At 40.4% G+C, this 25480-nt stretch overlaps 1 protein-coding gene across 1 annotated transcript; it reads right to left on the reverse strand.

Moving 5' to 3' along the window:
* Window positions 1-3961: 3961 nt before the first annotated feature.
* On the reverse strand, window positions 3962-20221 carry ACER2 (alkaline ceramidase 2). Its single transcript, XM_015825098.1, has 6 exons — window positions 19968-20221; window positions 17557-17671; window positions 14950-15091; window positions 8386-8523; window positions 6782-6919; window positions 3962-4925 (listed from the first exon to the last, which is right to left on the reverse strand). Exons 1-6 carry the CDS (start codon window positions 20073-20075, stop codon window positions 4739-4741), a joined length of 828 nt encoding a protein of 275 aa, XP_015680584.1. The 5' UTR covers window positions 20076-20221; the 3' UTR covers window positions 3962-4738.
* Window positions 20222-25480: the final 5259 nt, after the last annotated feature.

Here is a 25480-nt window from a genome sequence, read left to right on the forward strand (position 1 = left end):
AGAGAGAGAGAGAGAGAGAGAGAGAGAGAGAGAGAGAGAGAGAGAGAGAGAGAGAGAGAGAGTGAGAGAGAATGAGAATCATGGGGATTCTGTGAAAAAGTTATACTTTTACTAAATCACACCTAATTTTGAGCCTGCAGTTGGATTTCATCCCCATTTTTATACTACAAACAGAATAAAAATGGGAATGCAATCCAACTGCAGGCTTGAAATTAAGTGTGATTATAACAGAGATCTGCCTGCCTTTCCCCCTGTAGATTTCAAACATTCTCAAAACCAGGCTGTGTTGAGCAAGAGGAACAAAATTCTACTACCAGAATTGAAGATGTTTCTTGGATGAGAAACGAAACATCTTCAAGAAAAAACAAAAGTCCAGTTGCCTTTTGGAAAAGTACTTTGGGGACAATCATGACCTGGATGACTGAGACTCTCCATAGATGAACAAAATTCTACTACCTGAACAAAAAGCCTATTTGACCGGAGTTGGATTTTATCCCAGTTGCTTTTAAAAAGGAAATCTTCAAATCAAACCAAAACTGAAGAGATTTCTAGCCTTCAAAGTTGCATAAAAATACTTTCTCTTTAAAGAGCCTTTAAGTGGCACAATTTCCTTCCTTTTGTTCTACATGCGCTAATCCGTCTCCCTTGTATTTTAAGAAATCTTTCAGAGTTCCACATCCTGTAAAAAAAAGAAATCACAATGATAAAGTTATTACTCGCTCTAAATATATTTGTAATTTATTACAATCGCTGTTCCAAGACATATCCAATTTTAGTGCAAAATGTTTTCTTATCCATTTAGTAGCCCTGCCTGTTTTCTCTAAATATGGGTGTGAACACTGCCAAAATACCATATTTCCATATGAGAGCAGCAACTACCATTTATTTGCCTTATATAAGGCAACCGCCATGGAAGATGAAAATAGGAATTGCATATATCTCCAGTTCTCTACCTCTGCGGCTTCCAAAGTGGTATGCCTACATCCCAGAGGTGTGCAAAATCATGTACTGAGGTTCAGGAAGAAAATATTAAAATATCTATTTGCATTTATTTTTTAATCCAAAAATGGAAAATTAATCTATTCTAAGAGTACACAAAATATACCAGAGTCTATGTTTTATAATGTACATATTGGTCCAAAGTACATGGATAACATTTAGAAATCAATAAACATATATTGGGAGGGCATGATCAAAAATGTTTTATTGATATGGGTACAGATTAAAAAAAAGTTTGGAGACCGCTTCTTTAGATCATTGCTTAATATTTCAAACTCACTTTTAAGAAAGTACTTTATTACGGTACAGCAATGAATGAAACCACTTGTTCATCAGAACAGAAAGCAGAGTGGATCTTTGCATAAAAGGTTATCAAAAAAATAGTCAAGATACCAATCTTGAGGTCCTAATCAAGTGGTTACATCCCAGAGAAAGTTTGTCACCATTATGTATAAAGAAACACAGCCCAAATGCTTTCAGACTTATTAATATACCTGAGAATGATTGAATCTAACCTTTAAAAACAACAACACAAGAAACCACATAAAAAGGTTTCTCAGCATCGTAATATATGCCTCCACAAAATATGCTATACACAAAAGTATTTAAATTAAAGAAATAACTGCACAGTTGCAACTAAAGCCCAGAAAATTCACATTTTCCCCCCTGAGAATGAGATGAAAAATACTTTTTTGTTTGGCATAACTGAACAAGCGGAGACTAGAGTTCTTTAATTAAACAGTGCCCCATAACTAGTTGTTTACTAGGAAATCCTTTCTATACTTTCCCCCACCACCACAAAATGAGTCACATACAATGAAGAACTTTTACATTTTGTAAATGTTCACCTTCATATTTTCTCCTCATTTGTACAGCCTTGTGCAGTTCTTCAAACACATGCCAACTTCATGTGAAATGTAGGTAGTGGAATTGATTACAAGAAGCTATAATTTATTTATTTTTTTGATGTTGCTGATACAAGACAGAAAACATCAGGAGCATCTAAGAAAATACTTAAATAATTCTATGAGACCATCTATTTCCCAAACTCAAAAGCCTGTGTCCTAAATTGCTAAAGTAATTTCAAAATAAGCATTACTGTTTCTATTTTTATTTTCTTGTAACACTGTAAACAAGTATTTCAGGATTCAAAAGCTTGACAATAATAACTGAGCACTGCAAAAATTAAGGGAAAATAGGTAACTTTTTAAATAAAAGAAAATAAAAATAAAGCTATCTGCGGCCTTTCAGCAGGCATTTTACAATATAGAGAACACTACATATTTTGCTGCTGGTTTGTTTTGTTTTAAAAAAGGGGAAAAAATCATGTTTTAACCTTCTGCTCTTCCACCGATCTTCATCCCATTCTTGGCTGCATTTTTCAAAGACTTCCCAATGAACCCGCAACACCCAGCATCAAAAGGGGTATGAACCCTTGGCAATCATTTAGGAATACCAATATACAACTAACACGCCTGCCTACCCATTCCTACAATAAGCTGAAGACCCCAAATAGCTGTCTCAAATCACTCAGAACTCAGAGCTTGTCCCAACTCAGACAAGCTCAAAATTGTATGGGATTAAGATCTGTGCTGGTAATCAGCTGGCAAGAGATGTGGAGGAAACTGGCAAAGTACAGCTATATCATTGGTGTGTTGGTGACTTCATCTACACTCACTTTGCCATCGGTTGGCCAATGAAATCTGCCTCAAGCCATCGGGGAAACGTCTACTGATAAATCACTTAAGGTAGACTGTCCCAGCTTTGAAAAATACAGATGTGTCTTCTATTCTTCAACTGCAGGACCAAACACTGTAGCTCAAAGGGGGAGCACTGAATTATCCTATCCTCCAGTTGGGGACCAGGCCATAATGATAGAGCCTTGCGGCACTCACTTGAGGCATGGAACTAGGCCGGTCCAGAGTTTCCCCACAATGGTAAAGCTGTCTCAACTTGATCATTCCTTTGGAAAAGTTCCACATGGCCAGTGGCTCCCAACTGGGAAAGTTGGCCCCATTTATTTAATGCTCCATGCCACATTTCTGGCAATGCATCAAGGAACTGAGCAGTCACCACCAAATGCAATAGAAAGGAACAAAACATCTAAAATTCAATTCCACAATCAAGTACAAATATTTACCCAGCTTGGTCCATCAGCAACTGAGTAACTTTAGTTGCAGGAAGTGGGGTTTTTTTTTTTACAACTATAACTTTACAACTTTTTTTACAATTTTGTATCCAGGGGTAGAAATGCCTATTTTGTTTTTGCATATGCTAGAAAACAAACCAACTTAATTGTAGCCTGTATTTTCCTTTCCCCCCAAAACCACTAAGCTGTGGCCTATTTGGCATCTCATCTTATATTAGCCCATGTCTTAAATTTAAATCATTTAAATGTACAACAGAAAAGGTTCTTTAAAAAGCGATGTTAAAAGCTCCAAAATTCATAGGACTCACTGCAGAGTCATCTACAGGATCAATCAAAAAAAAAAAAATCAAAATAGTGAGTATTCATCGGGAGCCCGTTTTTTTCTCCTGCGTCACAAAAAAAAAGGGCTGAACTTTTAACCATATGGTCATGAGCACCATTTTGATTTTACTGACTCCCTGACATGTATTTTAACAAATGTTAAAATATTTCAGAATCTGGGAAACACTCCAATGTATGCACAATTTAAGAAGCTTTCACACCTGCAGAAACCAAAGTACTGATTCTTCACTGTCCTTGAAATTTAGTTACATCTGCTTAAAAATGGAAATGAATAATGAGGCTTGATTGCTCTCTACATAACTATCTCCTAAAAGTGTGTCATAGCAACAAGAGGCAAAAAAAAAAACCCAGACGGATAATTAAACTAAAACCTTTCCAAATTCATTCGTTTGCTTGCAAAGAATGTGGAATTAAAATAGAGATTGAGAGATAAACTGCTTTTTTTTTTTTTTTTTGCAGAAATCTGGTAGATGATTGCTGAATTGCTCTCCTTCCAAGAACTCGGCTGAAATATTACTTAACTGCCTGGAGAGTGAGTAAAGCCTCACAACCAGTCATTTCAACTACAATTTTTATTACTTCACTGACTTTTCTCCTACATCTTATTTCCTGAACTATCAGTAAACAAGTCCCCAAAGAGTGAACTATTATATGTGGATAAAAAAAACCAAAAACATTGTCATGTGTTTATATTTTGATGGATTAAGAAGGGAGCCAGCTTCTCAAGGATTGTTCTCCTCTTAAACTGACCCAGAGTTTTAAAGGGATTTCATTTGTTCAATTAACGTGTAAATATAAACAGGCAGCAGAGGAGAAGTATTTGCAAAGCAATTCTATTAAATCCTTAATACACAAATCTGATGATTATTTCCTAACCAGAACATAGCCATCCACACACTCGCAGAGACGGACACCGGCTTTTCCACTCCTCCTTGCTTAATATGGCAGGGTAAGATGTCACCCAGTTCCTTGCCCACCAAAAGTGGCAGGCAGTCAAAGTAGAAGAGAAATAACTTTACTTTTGGGGGGAGGTGCGCTTTCTGCTTTCCATGTTTCCTTGTTGTGCGGATTCAGGCCTACTTAGGCCACTTGGAACAAACTTTTTGAGATTCTGCTCGGACAACCTCATCAAGTGTCCTCTGCTGCCGAGCGAAGAGAGCAAGGACTTCATTGGGCAATCTTCCCACTAGAGATTCAGGCCCTTTGGAGAAGGAGCAGGTAAAGAGGATGGGACGCTTCCACTGCCTTTCAAGTAATCTTGAGGGGAGACTTCTTGTGAGCACAGAGGAGAGTGACATAGGGGACCCCGATGAATGCCCACTTCTCACTGGGCCAGAACTTGATGACGGGACCTTGTTCGGGGATCTCGGAGACAGCATCAAAATAGGCAAAGCAGACGCAGCCCAAGTAAGCTGCAATACAGATGAGGATGTGCCTGGAAAAGACAGAAGCAAAAGGACTTAAGGGTTGTTTTGATTTCAGGTCTTAGAACATAGAATAATAGAGCTGGAAGGCATCTGGAGGTCTTCTAGTCAGACCCTCTACCGTTTCAGACAAATGGTTGTCCAGTCTTTTTTTGAAAACCTTGAGTGATGGAGCACCCACAACTTTTGAAGGCAAGCTATTCCATTGGTTGATTGCTCTCACCCGTTAGGAAATTTCACCTTAGTTCTAGGTTGCTTCTTTCCTTGATTAGCTTCCATCCATCGTTTCTTGTCTTGCCTTTTGGTGCTTTGGAAAATAGTTTGACCCCCTTCAACTTTGTAGGAGCCCCTCAAATATTGGAACAGTGCCAACAGTGTCCACTCTAGTCCTTCTTTTCATTAGACTAGACATACCTAATTCCTATAACCGTTCTTTGTATGTTTTAGCCTCCAGACCCCTAATTGTTGCTGTTCTCTGCACTCTTTCACAAGGAGGAGCATCGCTTGGGGTCAGTGGAAGCAGCAAAGTATGCAATTTGCAGGGAAGAGCAACTACGAAGCTTCCTCACGAAGTGGAGAGCTTTTGTACGAGTTTTATTTTTATACTACTCACATAGCAACACAGAAAACATTCAGTAGCTGCTCTGCCTTCTGTTGTACCCTGGAAACAGGGTGTAAAACAGATTGTGTGTGTTGTGAAGGCAAGCTTGGATCCCAGGGCTCCACTCGAGGACACTGAGAGGGCCCAGGGGGAGTTGTTAACACTTTTATATGTGCATTGGCAACTTTTTCCTCTCTGGAAAGAAGGCAGATTAGCTTCCTTTCTCAGAGATGCTGATTTGAGATCTCACAATATGAACCAGCTGCTTCTAGGAGTACTGGCTCTCTGGTTTAAGGGAAATAAGGTTCCAATCAGGATTTGAAGCAGAAATGGAGGTAGTCCTTGGTTTGTGGGCCACCTGGAGCCCCTGGACTATTTTTTTAGCGATTCCAAAGACCCTCAGACTCTGAAATTTGATAATCTGTCAAAAATAGGAGACGTTGATTATAGCTAGGAAATAATGGTTTAAACCAGGGGATCCAATCTTGACAACTTGCTGAGACTTGTGGACTTCAACTCCCACCGTTCCTCAGTCAGCATAGCTGATGGGGAATTCTGGGAGTTGAAGTTCACAGATCTTAAAGTTGTCAAGGTTGGACACACCCCCCCCCCCCGGTTTAAACTTCGAAACAGACTTCCAGCACTGTTCCCTCAATATTCCACCCCTAGCTACAGCATCCCTGCAAAATCTCAGAAAAATCTTTGCCCCTAGTGCAGGGGTAGGCAACCTTGGCTCTTTTATGACTTGTGGACTTCAACTCCCAGAATTCCTGAGCCTGCATGGCTCAGCTTGGAAACCTCTCCCTTTCCCCTCAGCATGGCTGGCTCAGGAATTCTGGGAGTTGAAGTCCACGAGTCATAAAAGAGTCAAGGTTGCCTAACCCTGGCCTAGTGTAATCCCTCTGCTATCTTGTGTCATTATTCCACCTACTGTAACCTGTAGCACCTCCACCCAAAAATATCAGCCTCTAGTTATGAAAGGAGGCCCAGCAATTTCCTTATTCTTGGGAATCTTAACACACCCTATTATGCTATTGCCAGAACACAAATGAGGGAACAGAAATATATTTTTCTACCAGAATTTACTTCTTTAGTGCTGTCTAACTTGACTGATTTAAGGAACAAACTAATCACCAAAACCACCTTAAGCGAGATCTGATTTTAATATGAAACACACCAAGAAATCGTGCTGCTATTACAATGAAAACAGGTATATATACCAGCAAAGGGAAATACTTAAAAAAGGAGAATAAAACTAGGACTCACCATACGCAGTGTAAATAAGGAAAATTAAAAGATGACCAAATCTCACAAAATACTTTGTCACTAATCCAACAAAATAGTGCCAACATCCACCACAGTCCAGAAAATAGTCCCAGCTTATACACTCGGACATTGTCACACCTAGAAGCAAAAGTGATAACTGGGAGTTATATCAGCAATAGTGTAAAGGAATAAAACATTTGGAAGCTTAAATCAACTTGGATTATTGATCAAAATACAGTTTTTAGTAAGTCTGTTGAATTACTGATTTTAACAAATGAAATATCAGAGATAGGAATGTCCACAGGTTATGGTCCAAAAAATCGAGATAGACTGATCGAAGCTCAGCCCAAAAACCACACTGCAATGTAGCCACTACCTTTTGGGACCATAGCTGACCAGAAGCATGCAAGCAGCCAAATCTCAAGTATAGGAGATGTCACAGAATTTGAACTTACTGGACTTATTCTTCTACCTAAAAAGGCGAATTTGAAGAATTCTGCTTCCTTCTGCAACAATATAGCATCACCTAGTGCAGGGGTAGGCAACCTTGGCTCTTTTATGACTCGTGGACTTCAACTCCCAGAATTCCTGAGCCAGCCATGCTAGCTCAAGAATTCTGGGAGTTGAACTCCACGAGTCATAAAAGAGCCAAGGTTGCCTACCCCTGACCTAGTGCAATAACGCTTGGGGGGAGATGATTTTTGCTTACTGAGAAGAAAATCTAACATCTATCAGATTTCTTCCATGAGTTCAATTTTGGTTTAAATTTGGTATTGTATATACATGGTTTATATCAATTACATATATATGTGGCACCACTACCCTGGTCCATAACTTATTATGAGATTTCTTTGAGCATTTACCATGGATGATTTGAATTTTCATTGATGGCTACCCTGTACTACGGCATCTAGTCCAGGTTCTGTATTTAGGGGAGTATTCTTTGTATTTAACATCAGAGCTTCTAAAGCCTCAAAATGGGGTTCAGACCACGTGCTACACTTGGAGATACTAACTTTATTTTAAGTTATGTATCGAGCAAGTTTATAAGGGGGGGAGAGTAAGAGTACTTCTCCTAGGACCACACTACCACCGAAAAAGCCAAATGACAACTTTCAACTAGAAACAGGATGAGGTTGTGCTGGAACAAACTTCACCAGCACTGGAGAGCCCATTTGGTCTAGTCCAGGGGGAGGCAACCTTGGCTCTTTTATGACTCGTGGACTTTAACTTCCAGAATTCCTGAGCCAGCTGGCTCAGGAATTCTGGGAGTTGAAGTCCATGAGTCATAAAAGAGCCAAGGTTGCCTATCCCTGGTCTAGTCAGTGGTTAAGGTACCAGGCTAGAAAAGGGGAGACTGTGAGTTCTAGTCCCCCCTTAGCCATGAAAGCCAGCTGGGTGATCTTGGGCCAGATCCTCCTGCTCAGACCAACTCACCTCACAAGAACTGTGGTTGTGTGGAACATAGGAGAAGGAAGGTATGTTGGATATTTTCACTGCCTGGAGTTATTTGTAAAAATAATAAAGGCGGGTTCTAAATAAATGAATTACTCATACATCTAAGCGTAATTTATCTGCTTTGTCTCAGCCAGTCTGGTACATACCTTTTCAGTTCTGCAATAAGCAGGGCGCTGCAGGGAAGACCCAATGTCATCAAGGAGATGTTATTAATGGCGGGCTTAACAAAGGCGAGACAGGTAGTGACTCCAGAAAGAATGCCCACTGCTGCTTTGAACCGGCCTCTGCAAAATTATATATATATTTTAAATAGTATCACTCGGGGATGAAATAAAAACATAAAAACAGGTGTCAAAAACTATTTGCACGGTAGAATTAATGCTTCAGGTGTTTGAGGGAAGAAAAACAGCCACAAGGTTTGCAAATCCAAATGCATTTGTTTTAAAGGACTATGCGGAATGGAGGACCACATACTTGACTTACTTAGAAAATGGATATACTGCCCATTTCCAATTGTTTGCAAAAATGTACAAGTACTGTAGTCCTCGACTTATAGCCAGGAAATTTGGTCGCAAGTTGTTGCAGTCGCCATGTGATCAGACTTTGATTTTACAACCGTTTTTTTTTACAACAGCCATTAAGTGAGTCGTGTGAATCAAATCCAGCTTATCCAATGGATATTTTTTGACAGAAAATGGCAAAAAAAAAAAAAAGTCACAAAACGTGATCACGTAACACTGGGATATTGCAACCAGTAATAAATGTGTCGGTTGTCATGTGCCCAAAATGCAATTGCATGACCAGGAAGTGCAGCACTTGTAACTTTTTGAGAAGAGGTTGTAAGTCCATTGTAACTTTGAATGGTCGTTAAGCAATCAGTCATAAGTCAAGGATTACCTGTAATAAAATGAAACAATCACCACTTCTGTAAAAGGCATTTCACTCTAGATCCTAGGTGAATAGGAATAATTTAAAACCCCTCTCCAGTAACACGGAGAGGATCTAATTTAATTCCAGCAACAGTTTGTTCCACTTGCATTATGGAAAAAAAAACCAACAAAGTAATTACGGACAACAAAATGTATCTGTAGCAAGATCTGGAAACAGTGCCTTGTTGTGGACCCAAGAATGCAAAGCAAACAATAAAGGAATAAATGTCAAGAAGGATAAGGGTCATAATTAAGTTCCAGTTCAGAAGATTTATTGCTCCATCCTAGGCACAAGAATCTAGTCAAGTACAGTGTGTAGAAAGCCTTATACAACTTAGACCAAAGTTAGGCATAAAACAACTTGATGTAGGAAAAGAACAGGCAGAACGAGTTGAGCCCAACCCTTCCTGAATTCCGTTGACCCTTATCTGATGAGGATTTATTCACAACAGAAGTCAGGAAGGGTTGGACTTAGACCGTTTGTGAGAACATAACGACTCTAGGCTGACGAGTTGCTTAACTTGCTCTGCCTGCTCTTTTCCTACATCATGTTGTCCTATGCCTAACTGTGGTCTAAGTTGTGCAAGACTTTGTCCACTCTTTGTCCACTGATTAATATTTATGTTACTTATATGTAAGGGTGTAAGTCTATACACATGTTGTATATAGTATGTTTAAATATGTGCTGTGCATGTGTACACTTTGAGAGCAAGCAACTAAATTTTGTTTTTAATGTGTGCCATTGTGCCCACACTAAAAAAAAGTGACAATAAAGGTTATCTATCTATCTATCTATCTATCTATCTATCTATCTATCTATCTATCTATCTATCTATCTATCTATCTATCTATCTATCTATCTATCTATCGTAAGCACTCTGAATTGCGTTCAAGAAAGCAAAAGGCAAAGTGAGCTATTTGGTCATTTCCAAGGTGATTCTATTCGTCATCATACTCATCACTGCACAACTGCTTTCTGTGCCAAGTACAATTTTGGCGCTGACTTTATGGGTGACCACATAAAGAAAATTCTGAGGATATGACTACATGAACCACTGATACCAGGTTGCTAGTTGAGGATTACCTGTATGGGTCGAGCTACAGGATGAGACCAAACAATGAGCTTGATTTAGGAATTCATCAGAATATATCAACAGCTCTCCCTTTAAATGAGCCCCTATGCTATGCTGTTCATACTCCCAAATGCTAAATGTTGTAAGTGGCAAAAGGTAATTGGTCCTCTGAGAATTACAGCAGAACTGGTAGAAGAGTTTATGAACTGGCATCCAATTCTTACTACACATAAGGCTGTAAGCAGAGCTCGTACCCTATCGCCTATTTCATCAGCCCATTTGTGAGATGGTAGCAAATGTTTTTTAAAAAAGAAGAAACAGTGAAAATAGTTGTCTGGTGAATGAGAAAAAAGGCATTATAAAGGCATGTTTGCTGGAAAAAATGGAAGGTGCAAGGAGAATATTGTATAATGTGTATTAGTACCGTTTTATAAAACCCTAGTGAGACCACAGCTGGAATACTGCAACCAATTTTGGTCACCATAATACAAAAAAGATGTTGAGACTTTGGAAAAAGTACAGAGAAGAGCAACTAAGATGATCAAAGGCCTGGAGACTAAAACATATGAAGAACGGCTGCAGGACTTGGGTTTGGCTCGCCTAAAGAAAAGAAATAGGGGTGACATAATAGCAGTATTCCAGTATTTGGGGGGGCTGCCCCAAAGAAGAGGGGCCCCCGTTATTCACCAGAGGGCAGGACAAGAAACAATGGTTGGAAACTGATCAAAGAGAGAAGCAACCTGGAATTAAGGAGAAACTTCCTAATAGTGAGGACAATTAACCAGTGGAACAGCTTGCCTTCAGAAATTGTGGGCACTCCATCACTGGAGATTTTTAAGAAGAGACTGGACAGTCACTTGTCTGAGATGTTATAGATTCTCCTGCTTGAGCGGGGGCTGGACTAGAAGACCTCCAAGGTACCTTCCAGTTCTATTCTATTCTATTCTATTCTATTCTATTCTATTCTATTCTATTCTATTCTATTCTATTCTATTCTATTCCTATTCTGTATACAAAAAAAATCATTTGCAAAAACTGTAGTTACAGAACAAGGACTATAGATAATATTCAAAGAGAAAATGCAGAACAATTTTGGAAATTAAAAAAAATTGTTTTGGATGTGGAAGAAGAGGGAGAAACACAAAGACTGCAGAAGAGTGATTAGAATTAAAAATAAAAGTGACATGATCATTCTGGATGAAACTGAAGTGAGGGAGGGTTTAAAGGAATATTTTATAGATTTTTCTGGGAATTACAGGGAGTTAGTTTGGTGTAGTGGTTAAGGCACCAGGCTAGAAACCGGGAGTTTTTGAATTTTAGTCTTGCCATAGGCACCAAGCTAGTTGAGTGACCTTGGACCAGTCACTCCCTCCGCCCTGGGAAGCAGGAAATGAGAGTCAACACGACTCAGAGGCATATATGCAGAGAATTAAAACAAACACTGGGTTATTGCCCCCACCATGATGAAAAAAAGGTAATAAAAGCTGTGAGAATATAGACATTTGGGAAGTAAGAAAAACTGACTTGTTGCCATCCTGGGGAGAAAAAAGCCAGTATTACAATAACAAAAACAAGCCTCAGAAAATACAGGCAGTTCTCAACTTATGACCACAATTGACCCCAAAGTTTCTGTTGCTAAATGAGACAGCTGTTATGTTGGTTGTTAAGTGAATCTGGCTTGCCCACTGACTTTGCTTGTCAGAAGGTCTCAAAAGGTGATCCCAGGACACTGCAACCGTCATAAATATGAACCATTTGCCAAGCGTTTGAATTCTGATCGCGTGACCATATGGAGATGCTGCAACAGTCGTTAAGTGTGAAAAATGGTCATAAGTCCCTTTTTTCAGTGTCACTGAAACTTCGAATGGTCACTAAATGAACTGTTGTAAGTTGAGGGCTACCTGTAACGCAAAAACCCTGAGGTTGGTCTGACTGCCATTAGCTATGAAAGAGGGAATGGTTTTAAATAGATCTGAATTATGAAAGCACTTTCAACCAAATTTTGGCACCAAGGTCAAATCTAGCAGCGGGGGTGAAGGAGAAGTGCAAAAATACAATGCACCCATATCATAACCAGAGGTTTTTAGCAAGGCTGAACACCGTAGTAAAATTCTCTGTAAAAACCTTGCACTCTTGGCCCTTTTATTTGCTGAATGGGACTGGTGCAGGCTGCGCTTGGCTCAGCCAGACCTTCTGCCTACCTTGGAGGCCGCCGGGGTATGCTCAGTGCCAGGTATCTCAAGCTGCTCCTATCCTTGCAATAATCCTCAATCAATGTCAGCCACAACACTCACATCTGTTAGGGCTCAACCACAATGCTACCCCAGAGTGACAGCAATGCCGAAGCACAGAAATCTTGTAGACCATCAAAAGGATGGAGACTTTCTCAGATGCGTGGGTGCGTGCGCGTGCGTGTGTGTATTGTATAAAATTACTGACTTTTGTTCAGTAAATCGCCAACCTAGAAACCGTCTCTGAAGGGCTGGATATAAATCCCTAAAGTAAAGGGTAATTTCTCAAATCCAGATTGCCTGATGACGATGGGAGCTGTAGTTTAATACATGTAAAAGGTGGGGGACAACTAAGCTATTTTTCATAATTTGTCACATGGCAAATAAAGCCTTGGTGAGTAATCGGCCATATATGTATGAGAGATAGAGCGAAAGAAAGGGATTAATTGCAAATATGATATCTGTGCTCCTCTCGTCTTTGCTCTGGGGCTCAGGGCTACATGTTAATCCTATAATCTTTTTTGGGAAGAGCTGCTGAGGGATTAGACCAACCATCTCTAACCCAATTCTCTCTCATTACCCCAGCAACTGCCAACAAACATGCCACTTGAAAAATCCTAAACCTTTTCATAGATTTTTTTCCTTGTGTCAGTATTTCAGCCTGCTTGGCCTTATCTATAACGTTACGAAGAGCATCCTAAGTTCAGAGGAACTGAATGCTATATTGGTGGCAGCTATGATATATAGCACTGAAGAATCCAGGCAGAAAAACTAGATTCTAGTAAGACCAAATTCACCCAGAACAAACAGGTTTAGCCACAATCACCCGATGGGAATATACCTATATACCCCTAAAACTCTCATTGTCATGACCTTTATGGGCAAAACGGTGCATCCTAGGACACCGACTTTAAACCAAGGTACCTCAAATGAGCTAACTTACAATATGCGTTCAAAATTCCAGATCCATGATTTTTGAGGAATGAAATCTGGGAAAGTTGTGGCTGCTTCAGAGCTAATGGCTGCTGCTGCACTGCTGCTATGGTCAGGTAAACTTCATTTTCAACCTTTCATGACAGTTTCCCAGCCAGTCCAGCAATCCCCACCCAGCAACAGCCACTTAACTTGCTGAAAGAGAAGGGAATTGGAAGGAATAGGGAAGGAAAAAAGGGAGGAGGAAGGCCCATGCAGCCTTCTGACCCATACTGACCCTGATCTATACTGGCACCAATGCAACATCTCTGACTTGCATGGCGCATCTCACATACTCTCAAGCATCCCCAGGCACCTTTCTCTACCAGCAACCTCCCCATGTGCTCTCCCCAATCTACAAGGCACCTCTCACACAGCCGTGACCCACACTCACACCCTTCATGACCTACGCCACGCTTTTGCGTACCCTGCCTGACCAATGTGTCATCTCTTATACGTCCCCATGATCCCCACACAAGGGGCTGCATTCTACCTGACCTATGTGGCATTTCTTGCACACACCCACAGCCTCTTCCTGAACTGAGCAGCACCTCTTGCACATCCCCATGCACAATTCCTGACTCACAGCCCAGCATACCACTTGTGGGAGGGCAGAAGAAGGGAAGAGAAGGGAAGGCTGCCCATCAGTTTCCCACAAGAAAACTCTATAGGAAGTTGGGAGTAGCTCCCACACTCACTATTTTACCCACTTGTGGTCATTCTATTTCTCTGTTTAAGGAAGGAAATATGTCTGAACCAATGACCCATTGGGACATCAATTTACTTAATTTATATCCCACATTTATTGTTTTTCTAGACAACTCAAAGCAGTGATCATACCTAATGCTCCTTACTCCTCCTGTTTTCCCTCCTCTACAACAGTTCCGTGGCTGTGAATTGGGCTGAGTGTGTGTGACTCGTCCAAGGTCCCCCAGCCAGTTTTCAGGCCTAAGGCAGGAAACTCATCATCTCCCGGTTTCTAGAGTGGTGCCTTAATAACCCACTAGACAAAACTAGTTTGTGTAGTTCTTCCGAACTGGGTAAATTCCCTCAAGACCGTGCCCTTTAATTTTCCAGCCAACATGCAAAACAATCTTGAACTTTAACATTTATCTTCTGCCTTTTTTTTTGCATCAGTTATCAGTTATGTTATGAGGCAGCTACTTAAATACACTTTCCCTAATCTTAAATTTTGTGGCTAAACTGGGAGAAGAACCTGCTTTGTCTTCTGCTTGGTCATTTGTCTATCACAGGCAGCAACAGGAAGACTATAACATTGGGAGGGTAGCTGCAGGGCAAGTTGGAGCAGCTGTAACTGAGCTGAATCCCAATCTGTTTGCCTATAGAAAGACAGACCTAAAGCTAAGGCTAGCTTACCACACATCAGTTCTAATTTCCTGCACTTGTTTTTGTCAAGAATCACCTTTCTGTGTTCTTTCTTTCAAGAAAACGGACATGATATTAAGGCACAAAAGCTGAACACAATGCTTTCCAGAGATATTTACCTGTCATTCCTAAACATTTTGGGTAGATACCTTCTGGGGAACCACATAGCCAGAGCACACATCAGGACCCAAAGTATAGCAAGTTCATCGAGCATCTGACCCAGAAAGCTAAGCGTAGCATGGAAGTAGACAGATCCAATCCCTGCAGAGATACAATAAACAATTATTATTCTACCACTAAGGCATGGTCATATCACTGTTTTCCAACGGCTGTCTGAAAATGAAGACTTTGTACGTTAGATGAAACATACAATTAAAAAGTTATGAAGAAAAAGACATCACTCGCCCTCCAAAAGCAACATTAATTTTAATGTACCTGTCCGCCAAATCTTCAATTTGCGAAGATTTTGCTTAGCCAGCTAGTCTTATGGAAATATTTAATTCAGAGATTCTGAAAAGCATGGAAGCAGGAAAAATCCTGTGTAGTCCTTTTGTCGAGAGCAGGGATTCCCAACCGGGGATGCGAGACGACACTCCAGGGAGTGCGGACACTTGGGTTTTCAAAATTATAGTGCATATGCATAATTCGTTGCCGTTATTTCAAACTTTTGTAAGGGGTGCGATAATATATAAGAAGCGTTCTAGGGTGCAGGGTATAGAAAAGGTTGGGAGCCACTGGTCTAGAGCAGGGGTCCTCAACCTTGGCAACTTTAAGACTTGTGGACTTCCACTCCCAGAATTCCTTAGCCAGCTGGCTAAGGAATTCTGGGAGTTAAAGTCCACAAGTCTTAAAGTTGCCAAGGTTGAGGACCCCGGCTCTAGAGGAATAATTAATGATTTTCCCCATATAATTATCTTTTATTCTTAGATTTTTATCCTGTTTTTATATACTGTATTTGGTCAACTCAAGGTGGTGAAAATACTTAATACAGTACTCCCAATAGAAGAGAATATCTGTAGCCCAGGATTGAACTATGGGGGTCTTGGTACTCTCCGAGCTTGGTTGTTTTCTTGCAGGTGTTTTATTACCAAACTAGGTAACGTTATCAGTGGGGTTTGCTCTCTTTTTATACACTAGTGACTTTCTTGTCAGTATTGATGGAAGTGCTCTTGGTGGTTCCTTGATTAAGCTCTCGTTTGTTTGTTGGACTGAGTTGGTAGCTCCTTGATTGGGGTATCGTTTATTTCTTGATTATTGCTCTAATGCTAATCTTGGTGTTAATCTCTGCTCATCTGGGTGCCGAGTAATGGTGAGGTTGTGGTCTTTTTCTTTTTTGGTTATATGCCTCTTTTTTAATAATATTTTTTATTGATTTTCTGTATTTACAATTCATAAGTGCTTAGTAAATAACATGTTGTCTGGGTCCAATTTGCTTAATAGTACACATTAAAATCCTAATCCTGTTTTTCCAGCCATTGATAAAATACATCCCATATTTGCAAATATTCTTTTTCTTTAATTTTCAATGTCAGTCTGTCCATTTCTGCACAGTCTAGTATTTTCTTGATTATCTCTTCTTCAGATGGTATTTCTTCATTTTTCCAGTGCTGGGCAAATACAATTCTTGCTGCTGTTAATACATGCAACATCAAATATGTGTTTTATCATATTTTTCTGATATTATACCTAATACAAATAATTCCGATTTAAAATCTACATGTTTCTTAATATCTTTTCTAGCCAAATGTGTATTTTTCTCCAATTTTTTTTTTTGCTTTAGGACACATCCAACAAATATGATAGTACATCCCTAGTTTTTGCTTACATTTCCAAATATTACTAGAATGTTTTTAAACAATTGTGCTAACCTCACAGCCGTTAGATGCCATCTATAAAACATTTTATATAAGTTTTCTTTATAAGCAGTTGCCATTGTCAATGTATAGTTTCTTTCCCATAAATTTTGCCATTTCTCTAATTCTATATTGTGCCCCAAATTTTTTGCCCATATTATCATTGTTTCTTTCACTTGTTCATCTTTCACTTTTAGGTTTAATAAAAATTATAGTTGTCTCTTTTGAATGGTATGTAGATGTTGTTTATCTCTATGTATCTGTTGATGGCTGATTTGTCTGTGTGCTAGGATTCCAGGAATTCTCTAACATTTTTGAGGGGGGGGGACTTGTTCTAGGATGCTCACATTAAAGGGCTCATGATGTTCGTAATACTGCTCTTCATTTTGAGTACATATTCTGCTTCCAAGTTATATGTAGTCCTCAATTAACAACCCATTCAATGACTGTTCAAAGTTACAATGACACTGAAAAAAAGTGACATTATCTTCTTTCACACTTATGACTGCTGCAGCATCCCCAAGGTCATGTGATCAAAGTGTCCAAAGTCATGGGATCATCTTTTGTAACCTTTTGACAAGCAAAGTCAATGGGGAAGCCAGATTCATTTAACAATCGTGTTACCAACTTAATTGCAGTGATTCACTTAACAACTGTGGCAAAAAAGGTCACAAAATGGGGCAAAACTCACTTAACTGTCTTGCTTAACAATGAAAACTTTGGATTCCATTGTGGTCATAAGTTGAGGACCACCTACAGTTATATGGTTACATATCCATTCAATTGAGGTATCTTTTGATTTCATGGTAGTACATAATGATAATAAACTCCTAATTTTCACGTCACATTTCATAAAAAGGCAGAATAACTTACCTACAACCACTAGCAAGGTCCATATTAAATATATTCCATTGTTGAAGCAGGTTGCATATTGTCGGAATAAGCACATACATATAGGGGGCAAGACAAAAAATAAGACGTTGCTTATCTAGAGAGAAAAGAGGAAAATATTTAAATAAGCAGAAAGAAATTACTCAATATTTTTTTCTACCAATCCTTCTCTCTGGAAGGAATTTTGCACCATTAATCAAGTAGGAGCCTTAGCAATCATAACAAAAGGGAGACCGTAATTAATCAGGGGATTCTTCTGAGTTTGTAGAGATCAAGTGAGTGAGTATAAGCTCTGCCATCTGTTGCCCAACGCCCTATTCAGCTCCTTCAGGGTAGTAGATGTTGCTGGAGTGTCTTAATCCAGCTATATTGGAAAACAATTCCCATTTCCCCTTTGAGGGATGATTTCAGAGAAGACAGTGAACTTCAGCTACAGCGGATCCTAGAAGTAAAAGGTTATTTAGATCTCTTCAAGTCAGGATCTAGCCCAGGGAAATGTATAGAAGTAGTCCTTGCTTAATGGCTGCCCCATTTAGTCATAATTCAAAGTTATGATGGAGGTGAAAAATTAACTACAGGTAGTCCTTGAGTTACTATAATTGGAACTGGCATTTTTGTCACTAAACAATGTGGTTCTAAAGCGTGACATTATATGAATGCTTTGCTTAGTGACAGCAATCGTAGCTGCTGTTGTTAACAAAATCCCACTATTGTCAGTATTTGCCCCAGACACCTCTTTCAGCTGTAATATCATAAAGCAGTTTCATGAAAACATAGAATACTTAATTCCAACTGTAGGACCTACAGCTAACTTAGCAAATATTGCGGGAATAAGTCAACAAAATCACCTCCAGTTAATCAAGTACACTGACGTTTGACTTCGTGTGGTTTATCTTCTTATATGTCCAAATAAAAACAAGTAACATAACTAAGCTTGGATGATAGGACAAGTGTACGCAAGTTAAGTTTAGCAAGCTTATTTGCACGGTGAAATTATAGTCTTTATCATCTTCAAAGCTACGCCTTTGTTTAGCATAATTTCTACACTGATATAAAACTATGGAAGTTTGTCAACCACTATAGCCTCTTAAATGTAACTGAATTTGTCCAGAATCCCCTTTTCCTAAAGCAAAATGTAAAATGACTGCAACAATTTGAGACCATTGCTTTGCTCTATCAAGTGCAATCCATTTAAGCTTTAGCCTCCAATATGAAAAGCAAACTGCTTTCGAAGAAAGTGTTTAACTAAAAACGAAAACAATCCATCCAGAAAAGCTGCAAACACTTAATATTTTTGGAATAAGAATACAAATTCATAACTTTAGAAGTTTTCTGCCATCCTTACTCATAAATGTACTAGATTAATTTAAGCAGGTCCAATTTACAGTTAAATGTTCACAACATGCTAAGCTTGGTTAGCGTTTTGGGTAGCATAGTGTAATATATTAATATCAGTTTAGTAAGCGTCATGCTTCAATATATCCTGCAGATCCCCCCCAAAAGGGGGGGGGGATTAATTCAGTAACCAGATTGTGCTGTGTGAGTGTGGTTGCCTCCTAAGGCCCAAATAACTACTACTGTAATAAAGTGTAAAACCCAACGAACTAACTGTATGTACTCTGCTGCCTTTTCACAAGGCACTAAAGAACTGGTTTTGCCATTAAACCTGGGCCCTGGTATCATGATGAGCCCATTTTAGCTGCTATTTCTGTTTTTAATTTTGGTTGGTTTTGTTTTCACTGTTTTCATTGTTAGCCATCCAGATTGAGATGGACAACCTACAAAACGAATGAATTCCTTTCTGTGTCTATTCCAGTATTCCTCAACCTTAGCAACTTTAGGAAGCGTGGATCTCAACTCCCTGAATTCCGCAGCCCGGGAGTTGAAATCCACGCACTTTTTTTAAAAAAAAAAAAGTTACTAAAGTTGTAAAACGCCGGTCTACTCAAAATTTACGCGTAGCAAAACCTCACAGAATCCTATCGCCAATCGCGTTTCAAGAAAGGCAACGGACACGTTACGTGAACATTATCGCAAGTTAAATCGTGGCTCTCTAGCCGAGTCGAGCCCAGAAACCCTGGTTTACAAACCACAATGGCACATTTTAAGCCAGAACCTTGCCCGGCACGTTACGGGGCAGCCGGGGCACTTGATGCACCGTTCCTACTTCTTCCATACCATTAAGCAAGGAGCTCAACTGGACTATTCCAGCAGCGGCTCCCAGGCACGCAACTCTTTCCAAACCCTCCGAGAGCAGTGGCAAAGAAGCGCGGGGCGATTGCAAACGTGCGCCGAGCGCCCCTCTCCCTTTGCAAAGCCCTCGGGGGCTCTCGCTTTAAAGCTCGCCCGCGGACTGATGCCCCGAGAGGCGGATGGCCGCTCCGGTTACGCACCGTGTTGTAGAACTCGGCGATGGTTGGCACGATGGTGTAGTTATCCTCGCACCAGTCCAGTTCGGAGCTGCCCGCCCTCAGATGATCCCACAAGAGGAGGGCGATCATGGCCAAACTCGCGCGTCGCCCAGCCCGCTCCTAAGACGAGGCTGCCCCGCAGAACCAACTCTGGGGGAACGCTCATCCGGCGCACCGGCTCGGCGCAGCGCAGCGCAAGGCTGCAGGAATGTTCAAAAGGCAGCCCCGCGATAGGCTCGCCGCCTGCGCCTTTTTTTCTTCTGCCTTGCCCGATTGGGAAGCGTCCCGACGTTTCACCTTTGCGCCTCTCTCGGTCCCGCTCGAGCTCCGACCGCGGGGGCAGCTCTTCCAACAGCTCCAGTGCACGCCTCCTCCCAGCTGATCCGGCTCCTGACCAGGCGGTCGTATCGCGCCTGCGCAATGGGCCGACTGTCACGTGGTGGGTTTTATTTTTTTTTCCCCCCCTTCACCGTTTGCCTGCCTGGCTAGGAGGCTGTCGCGCTCAGGCTGTGGAGCGTGGCGGGGCGCGAGTTCTAGTACCGGCAACTCGAAGCGCGGTGCAAAAGAGGGCGGCTGGCTCGACGTAACGAGAGCTTGGGCCATTTTGTTTCTGTAGTTGCAGGAGCCCTGGACCGTTTAGCCGCCCTGGCTGCAATTTGAATGCGTTTCTTTTCAAATGTAAAGCAAATTACTTCTCTTCAGTGAGGTTTTCAAGTGTGTTGGGTTCTTAATGCTTCCAGCGACCCAAAAGTGTCCTGTGCAATCAAAACGATATTTCTTTTTCTACATGGGGAGGGGGAGGGTTTAACTGCTCCAAAATTAACTGCTCAAACGGTTACGGCTTTTATGCAGTGCAAATGATACTTCAGAGAGCATGTTTCTTATTGCGCAGATGGCAATGATATAACTTGGAAACGTTCAGTTGCAAGTTCAATGTATTTAACTGCAAGTTCATATTTTTTTGGCTGCTCCCTGGAGATGGAGAACTCGGGCCAAACTTCTGGAAGCTGCCAGAAGCAGAAAGGGAAATGTTGCTGCTACCTGCCATGACATCACTTTGTATCTATAGGGGAATCCCTGGAAATAAAAATGCAAAAAAAATATTTTCTGTCTTTTCATCTTGCCCCAACTGATGTGACTAGTTGCTCGGTTATTTCCCTGTCATAAGAGAACATTCTTTACTGTTGCCTTTTCTCTACAAGGTCATAGAGCAAGCGGCTTCTTGAACTCTTCCGATGGACAAGAGAAAATATTTGCATTATATATTACCGTATTTCCACATTCCAAGCTAGTAGATCTGATTCATCTAGAACAAATGGAACAGGTATAGCAGGTGTCAAAGTGGGTTACAGGTAGTCCTTGACTACCCTGCCCATTATGGTCATAAATCCTGGTGGTCATTAAGCAAAGCAACGACATAATTCACACTAGTAATTAGCAGAGTGGCTGGGACAATAGGTCTTCCAAGCCCAGAAACTTGCATATAGAATCCAAGAAGATACCGGGAGCCTCTTTGTTGCTTCTACACCAGGGCCAAAATGTCATCTGTTGGCTCTGGAATGTGGCTGAGGTGAAAATATTTTTGCTTCTTACATTATTGGGGTTCCCGAGGGTAAATAATATTCCTTTTCTCCCATTGCATGTCCCAACACTGAGGTGAGCTAAACAGAGGTTTCAGCAAGTAGCAACCCCTGACTTTCTGGACTCATAAGTTATATAAAGCTGGTAGTTCGAGGGGAAGACACCAGAGAATTTGGTGTAAATTAGATTGGGAAATTTTAAAAAATCCTGAAAAAAGGGCAGTGGAAAGCTACTTCCATACCAAGAAAACTACGCAATTCTCAGTTACCAGGAGATCAGTTCAATTTAAGGGTGTCTTCATTTTAACAGAGGGGTAAATGTTCCCAGCATAACATAATAGTAAAAGTAGTGAAAATTATTCCTTTACCAATTGCTCTAACAAATTTCTTTTCTTACAGGAAAAAGTTCAGCACAAAAACATGATGTCTAGGACAGGGCTTTTCAACCTTTTCACCCATTGTACCACTTTTAGGATATGGCAACATCCGAGTACCACCAATTGCCTAGCAAGGTGTCAAAAACTTGATGACCAAAAACAAAAAAGGAAAAAAGTGATCAAGTACAGGTAGTCCTTGACTTACAACAGTTCGTTTAGTGACTGTTCGAAGTTACAGTGGCACTGAAAAAAGTGCCCCCCCCCAAGCCATAGCCTGCCCGCCCGGCGGCGCTCTTCCTCCTGTTCGAGGTTTTCATTGTTGTGAGCATTTCTGTTGGGGATTGGCAGCGGGGGTGGGATGGGGGAGTGTTTGGTTTTTATTCCCCCCGTCTGCTGGGTGGTTGCAGCAGGTTTGGTCACTTCACATGACCCTGGGACACTGTGACCGTCATAAATATGAATCAGCTGCCAAGCATCTGAATGTAAATCACAAGACCCTGGAGATGCTGCAACATTCTAGCTGATCGGTGCTTCTTCTGGGCTCAGCAGAAGCGCCAGGATCAGCGCCAAGCTCCAGCTGGAGCCTGGCGCTGATCCTGGCGCTTCCGCTGAGCCCTGACAGCCCCGAAGAAGCGCCGATCAGCTGGAAAGCGGCATTGATCCTGGCGCTTCCGCTGAGCTCTGACAGCCCTGCAGCTCCAGCCATCTCTCGCTCAGGCTTGTGCGGTGCTGCCACCAGTTCAGCTCATTCCCCTCTCCCGCTACCACTTTTCTAGGATGGTCGCGTACCACCTGCCAGGTGCCAATGTACCACAGGTGGTACCTGTACCACTGGTTGAAAAGCCCTTGTCTAGGAGATGACCAGGCTTGGCCCGAGGGAGAGGTCAAAAGCATCATCAGTCTTGAATTCCTTCACACCACAAGAGATCTAAGTCTAGGCCATCTTGAATTCCTTATCTACCGCCAAATTGCTTTGACTGTTAATAGTTCAGATTCTTGTAAAGAATTTAACCTTACAATAAATCTTTATACTCATTTGAACTACTGGATCTCGTGATTTCTCTGGCGCTTGACAAGATGTTTATTAATATTTTCTGGTTTGCAAGAAACTTGACAGTTTCACCATAAGCTGCAAGGTAATCTGGGAGTGTTACCTTCATAGGTGTCCCTTGGACACTCCTGTTGTTTAAGTTCTTTTGAAAGCCACAGGACCTGGCGGCAATGCCATGCTGTCATGGAAGCTGCTAGTAGCAATTATTTCCATCTAAATTATTCAGTTCTGTTGATATGACATCATTATGACACTAAGGTTTAAAGAAGACAGATTTTCTTGAGCTTTTACCATTTCACTGTTTAATGTTGAGTCAAAACGATTTTTTTTATTCTATTCCTGGCATATTTAAAAAAGAAAAAAGGAAACTCAGTTTAATCCTCTTCAGTATTTAATGCATATTAAATACTCACAGAGCAGACATCACTGACATAATTTTCCTTGTTTGCAAATGGTAGAAAGCTGTGCATAGGGATAATGAAAGAAATATGCCTATGCCTTCCAGAGGATTTCTCAGGTCACAGGGCAGGGTGAACAAATAAAATTGAACAAAGAATACTTCTTATGTCCTGCTGTCCTTATGTACAATTAGCTATAAAATTAATCTGCATGAACTACGTCCGGGAACAAGCTAGCCATGAAATGGGAGCCATCAATGCAGAGTCAAGTATGTGAGATTATTGTGAAGGGAAACCACAATATGTCAAATGCATGGGTTGGGTTCATAGATCAATCTAAAAATAAAATGAATGACTTCTCAAATTTTGTCAGAGAGTGATTCTCCCAAATTGATCAAAGAAAGAGAGAGAGATGCTAAAGACAACTCATACAACAGTAGGCAGATAATTATTATAACTTCCAAATCACCAGAAGTTGCTTTGTATCATATCAAAATATTGATCTGTCTAATCCAATATTTTGTACCTTGAGTAGCAGTGGAGCTTCATAAATAGACCTTTTTTACTGAAGCTTGTCAGACCTTTCATATGCAAAATATACTATCTTCTCTTTAATTGTGGCCTTTCCCTCAGACGAAGAAAATGTCCAATGAGTATTTTCTTGTTACCTTGTTTGTCTTCACATCCTTCTTCTGCAAATAGAAAGCATACTTTTCACCACCCACTCAAGAACACCTGATATGTCTTAATATAAAACAACAGAAAGTCACAAACTGGTCAGTATTACTCTCAAATATCAGCCACATATTAATGGGTGGCATAGAAATTTAATAAATAATGACCAACTAGATAATTACTTAATTAAAGAATCTTAATAAGTGGTTTCTCTGCTCATCAGTATGATATTCAGCTTCTTTTGAAAGAGATCATATCTCTCTTATACTGGGAATAGGTTACACGGAACCCGTGGCCCTTCTTCAGAATCTTTAGAGATTGTATCGCTAAAATTTGATGGTCAATTTTCAGGTGGTAGATATATAATCAAATGAAGATTTAACTTGCCTAGAAAATAAATATTGTCCCTCCAAAAGGGCCCAACTTCTCACTGGCCATTATGAGCCTTAGCCACTTTTTATTCTCCCCTCAACCTGTCAAACCCCAAGAACCAAGAACAACAAAAAGTAACAAGGAGTTATTTCTGAGTCATTCCCTTTATTGTTCTTCACCTATAGATAGAATCTTGGAAGGCCAAAGCAATTATTTGCATAAAAATAGATATAATCTGGGAACTACTATGTTTCCCCGAAAATAATACCGGGTCTTATTTTTTTATTTTTTTTGCCTCCAAAAGAGGCACCATGTCTTATTTTCGGGGGTATCTTTTTTACTCACCTCCTGCACCAACAGCCCCACCCCTCCCAAAAAAATCAAGCTAGGGCTTATTTTCGGGGTAGGCCTTACTTTCAGGGAAATAGTAGTAGGAAGGAGCCATTTTAACCCTCTTCATGCTGACCAAGTTTCCAAGCTGCACAGCCTCTTTGTCCTCTGGAATGCAACTTCTTCCTCCTTTGAAGCCGGACTACGTTCCACCACCCTATCTTAAAATGTGGGAGTGCTCCTAGATTGATTTATTTGTTAAACATACACAGGTGTTTTGTATACAATACAGGTAGTCCTCAACTTACAAGACAATTGAGCCTAACATTTCTGCTGCTAAGCGAGATAGTTGAGTTTTGCCCCATTTTACGACCTTTCTTACCACAGTTGTTAAAGGAATCGTTACACCTGTTAAGTTAGTAACATGGTTAAGTGACTCTGGCGTCCCCCATTGACTTTGCTTATCAGATTTTAATTTATTTTAATTAAGGGATATTAGTGGAAGAAGAATTAAATAAGATTTATGATAAAATTAAGGAACTAGAACATATTTGGAAGGGATACCCTAATTGATAATGTTTGTATTTAAAGCTAACTTGATTATGGTAATGTAAATTTCTAAAGCTTTAAAATCAGGCATAGGTTGGATAAATTTAAGCTAGAATTGGATTATTTTAAATAAATTATGTTACTTAAGGGAAAAAGAGAGGGA

Source organism: Protobothrops mucrosquamatus, unplaced genomic scaffold, assembly GCF_001527695.2.
Source record: "Protobothrops mucrosquamatus isolate PMUCROS unplaced genomic scaffold, P.Mucros_1.0 scaffold2481, whole genome shotgun sequence".
In the NCBI taxonomy this organism is placed as follows: domain Eukaryota; kingdom Metazoa; phylum Chordata; class Lepidosauria; order Squamata; family Viperidae; genus Protobothrops; species Protobothrops mucrosquamatus.

What these genes read in the sequence shown, in the direction of transcription:
- ACER2 (XM_015825098.1), bottom strand. Translation starts at nt 20,075, where the DNA reads ATGATCGCCCTCCTCTTGTGGGATCATCTGAGGGCGGGCAGCTCCGAA. An exon ending in AAAATGTTTAGGAATGACAG is followed by an intron (nt 8,524 to 14,949) that starts GTAAATATCTCT and finishes ATAATTTTGCAG; the next exon opens with AGGCCGGTTCAAAGCAGCAG. An exon ending in CCTTATTTACACTGCGTATG is followed by an intron (nt 4,926 to 6,781) that starts GTGAGTCCTAGT and finishes TGTCTTTTCCAG; the next exon opens with GCACATCCTCATCTGTATTG.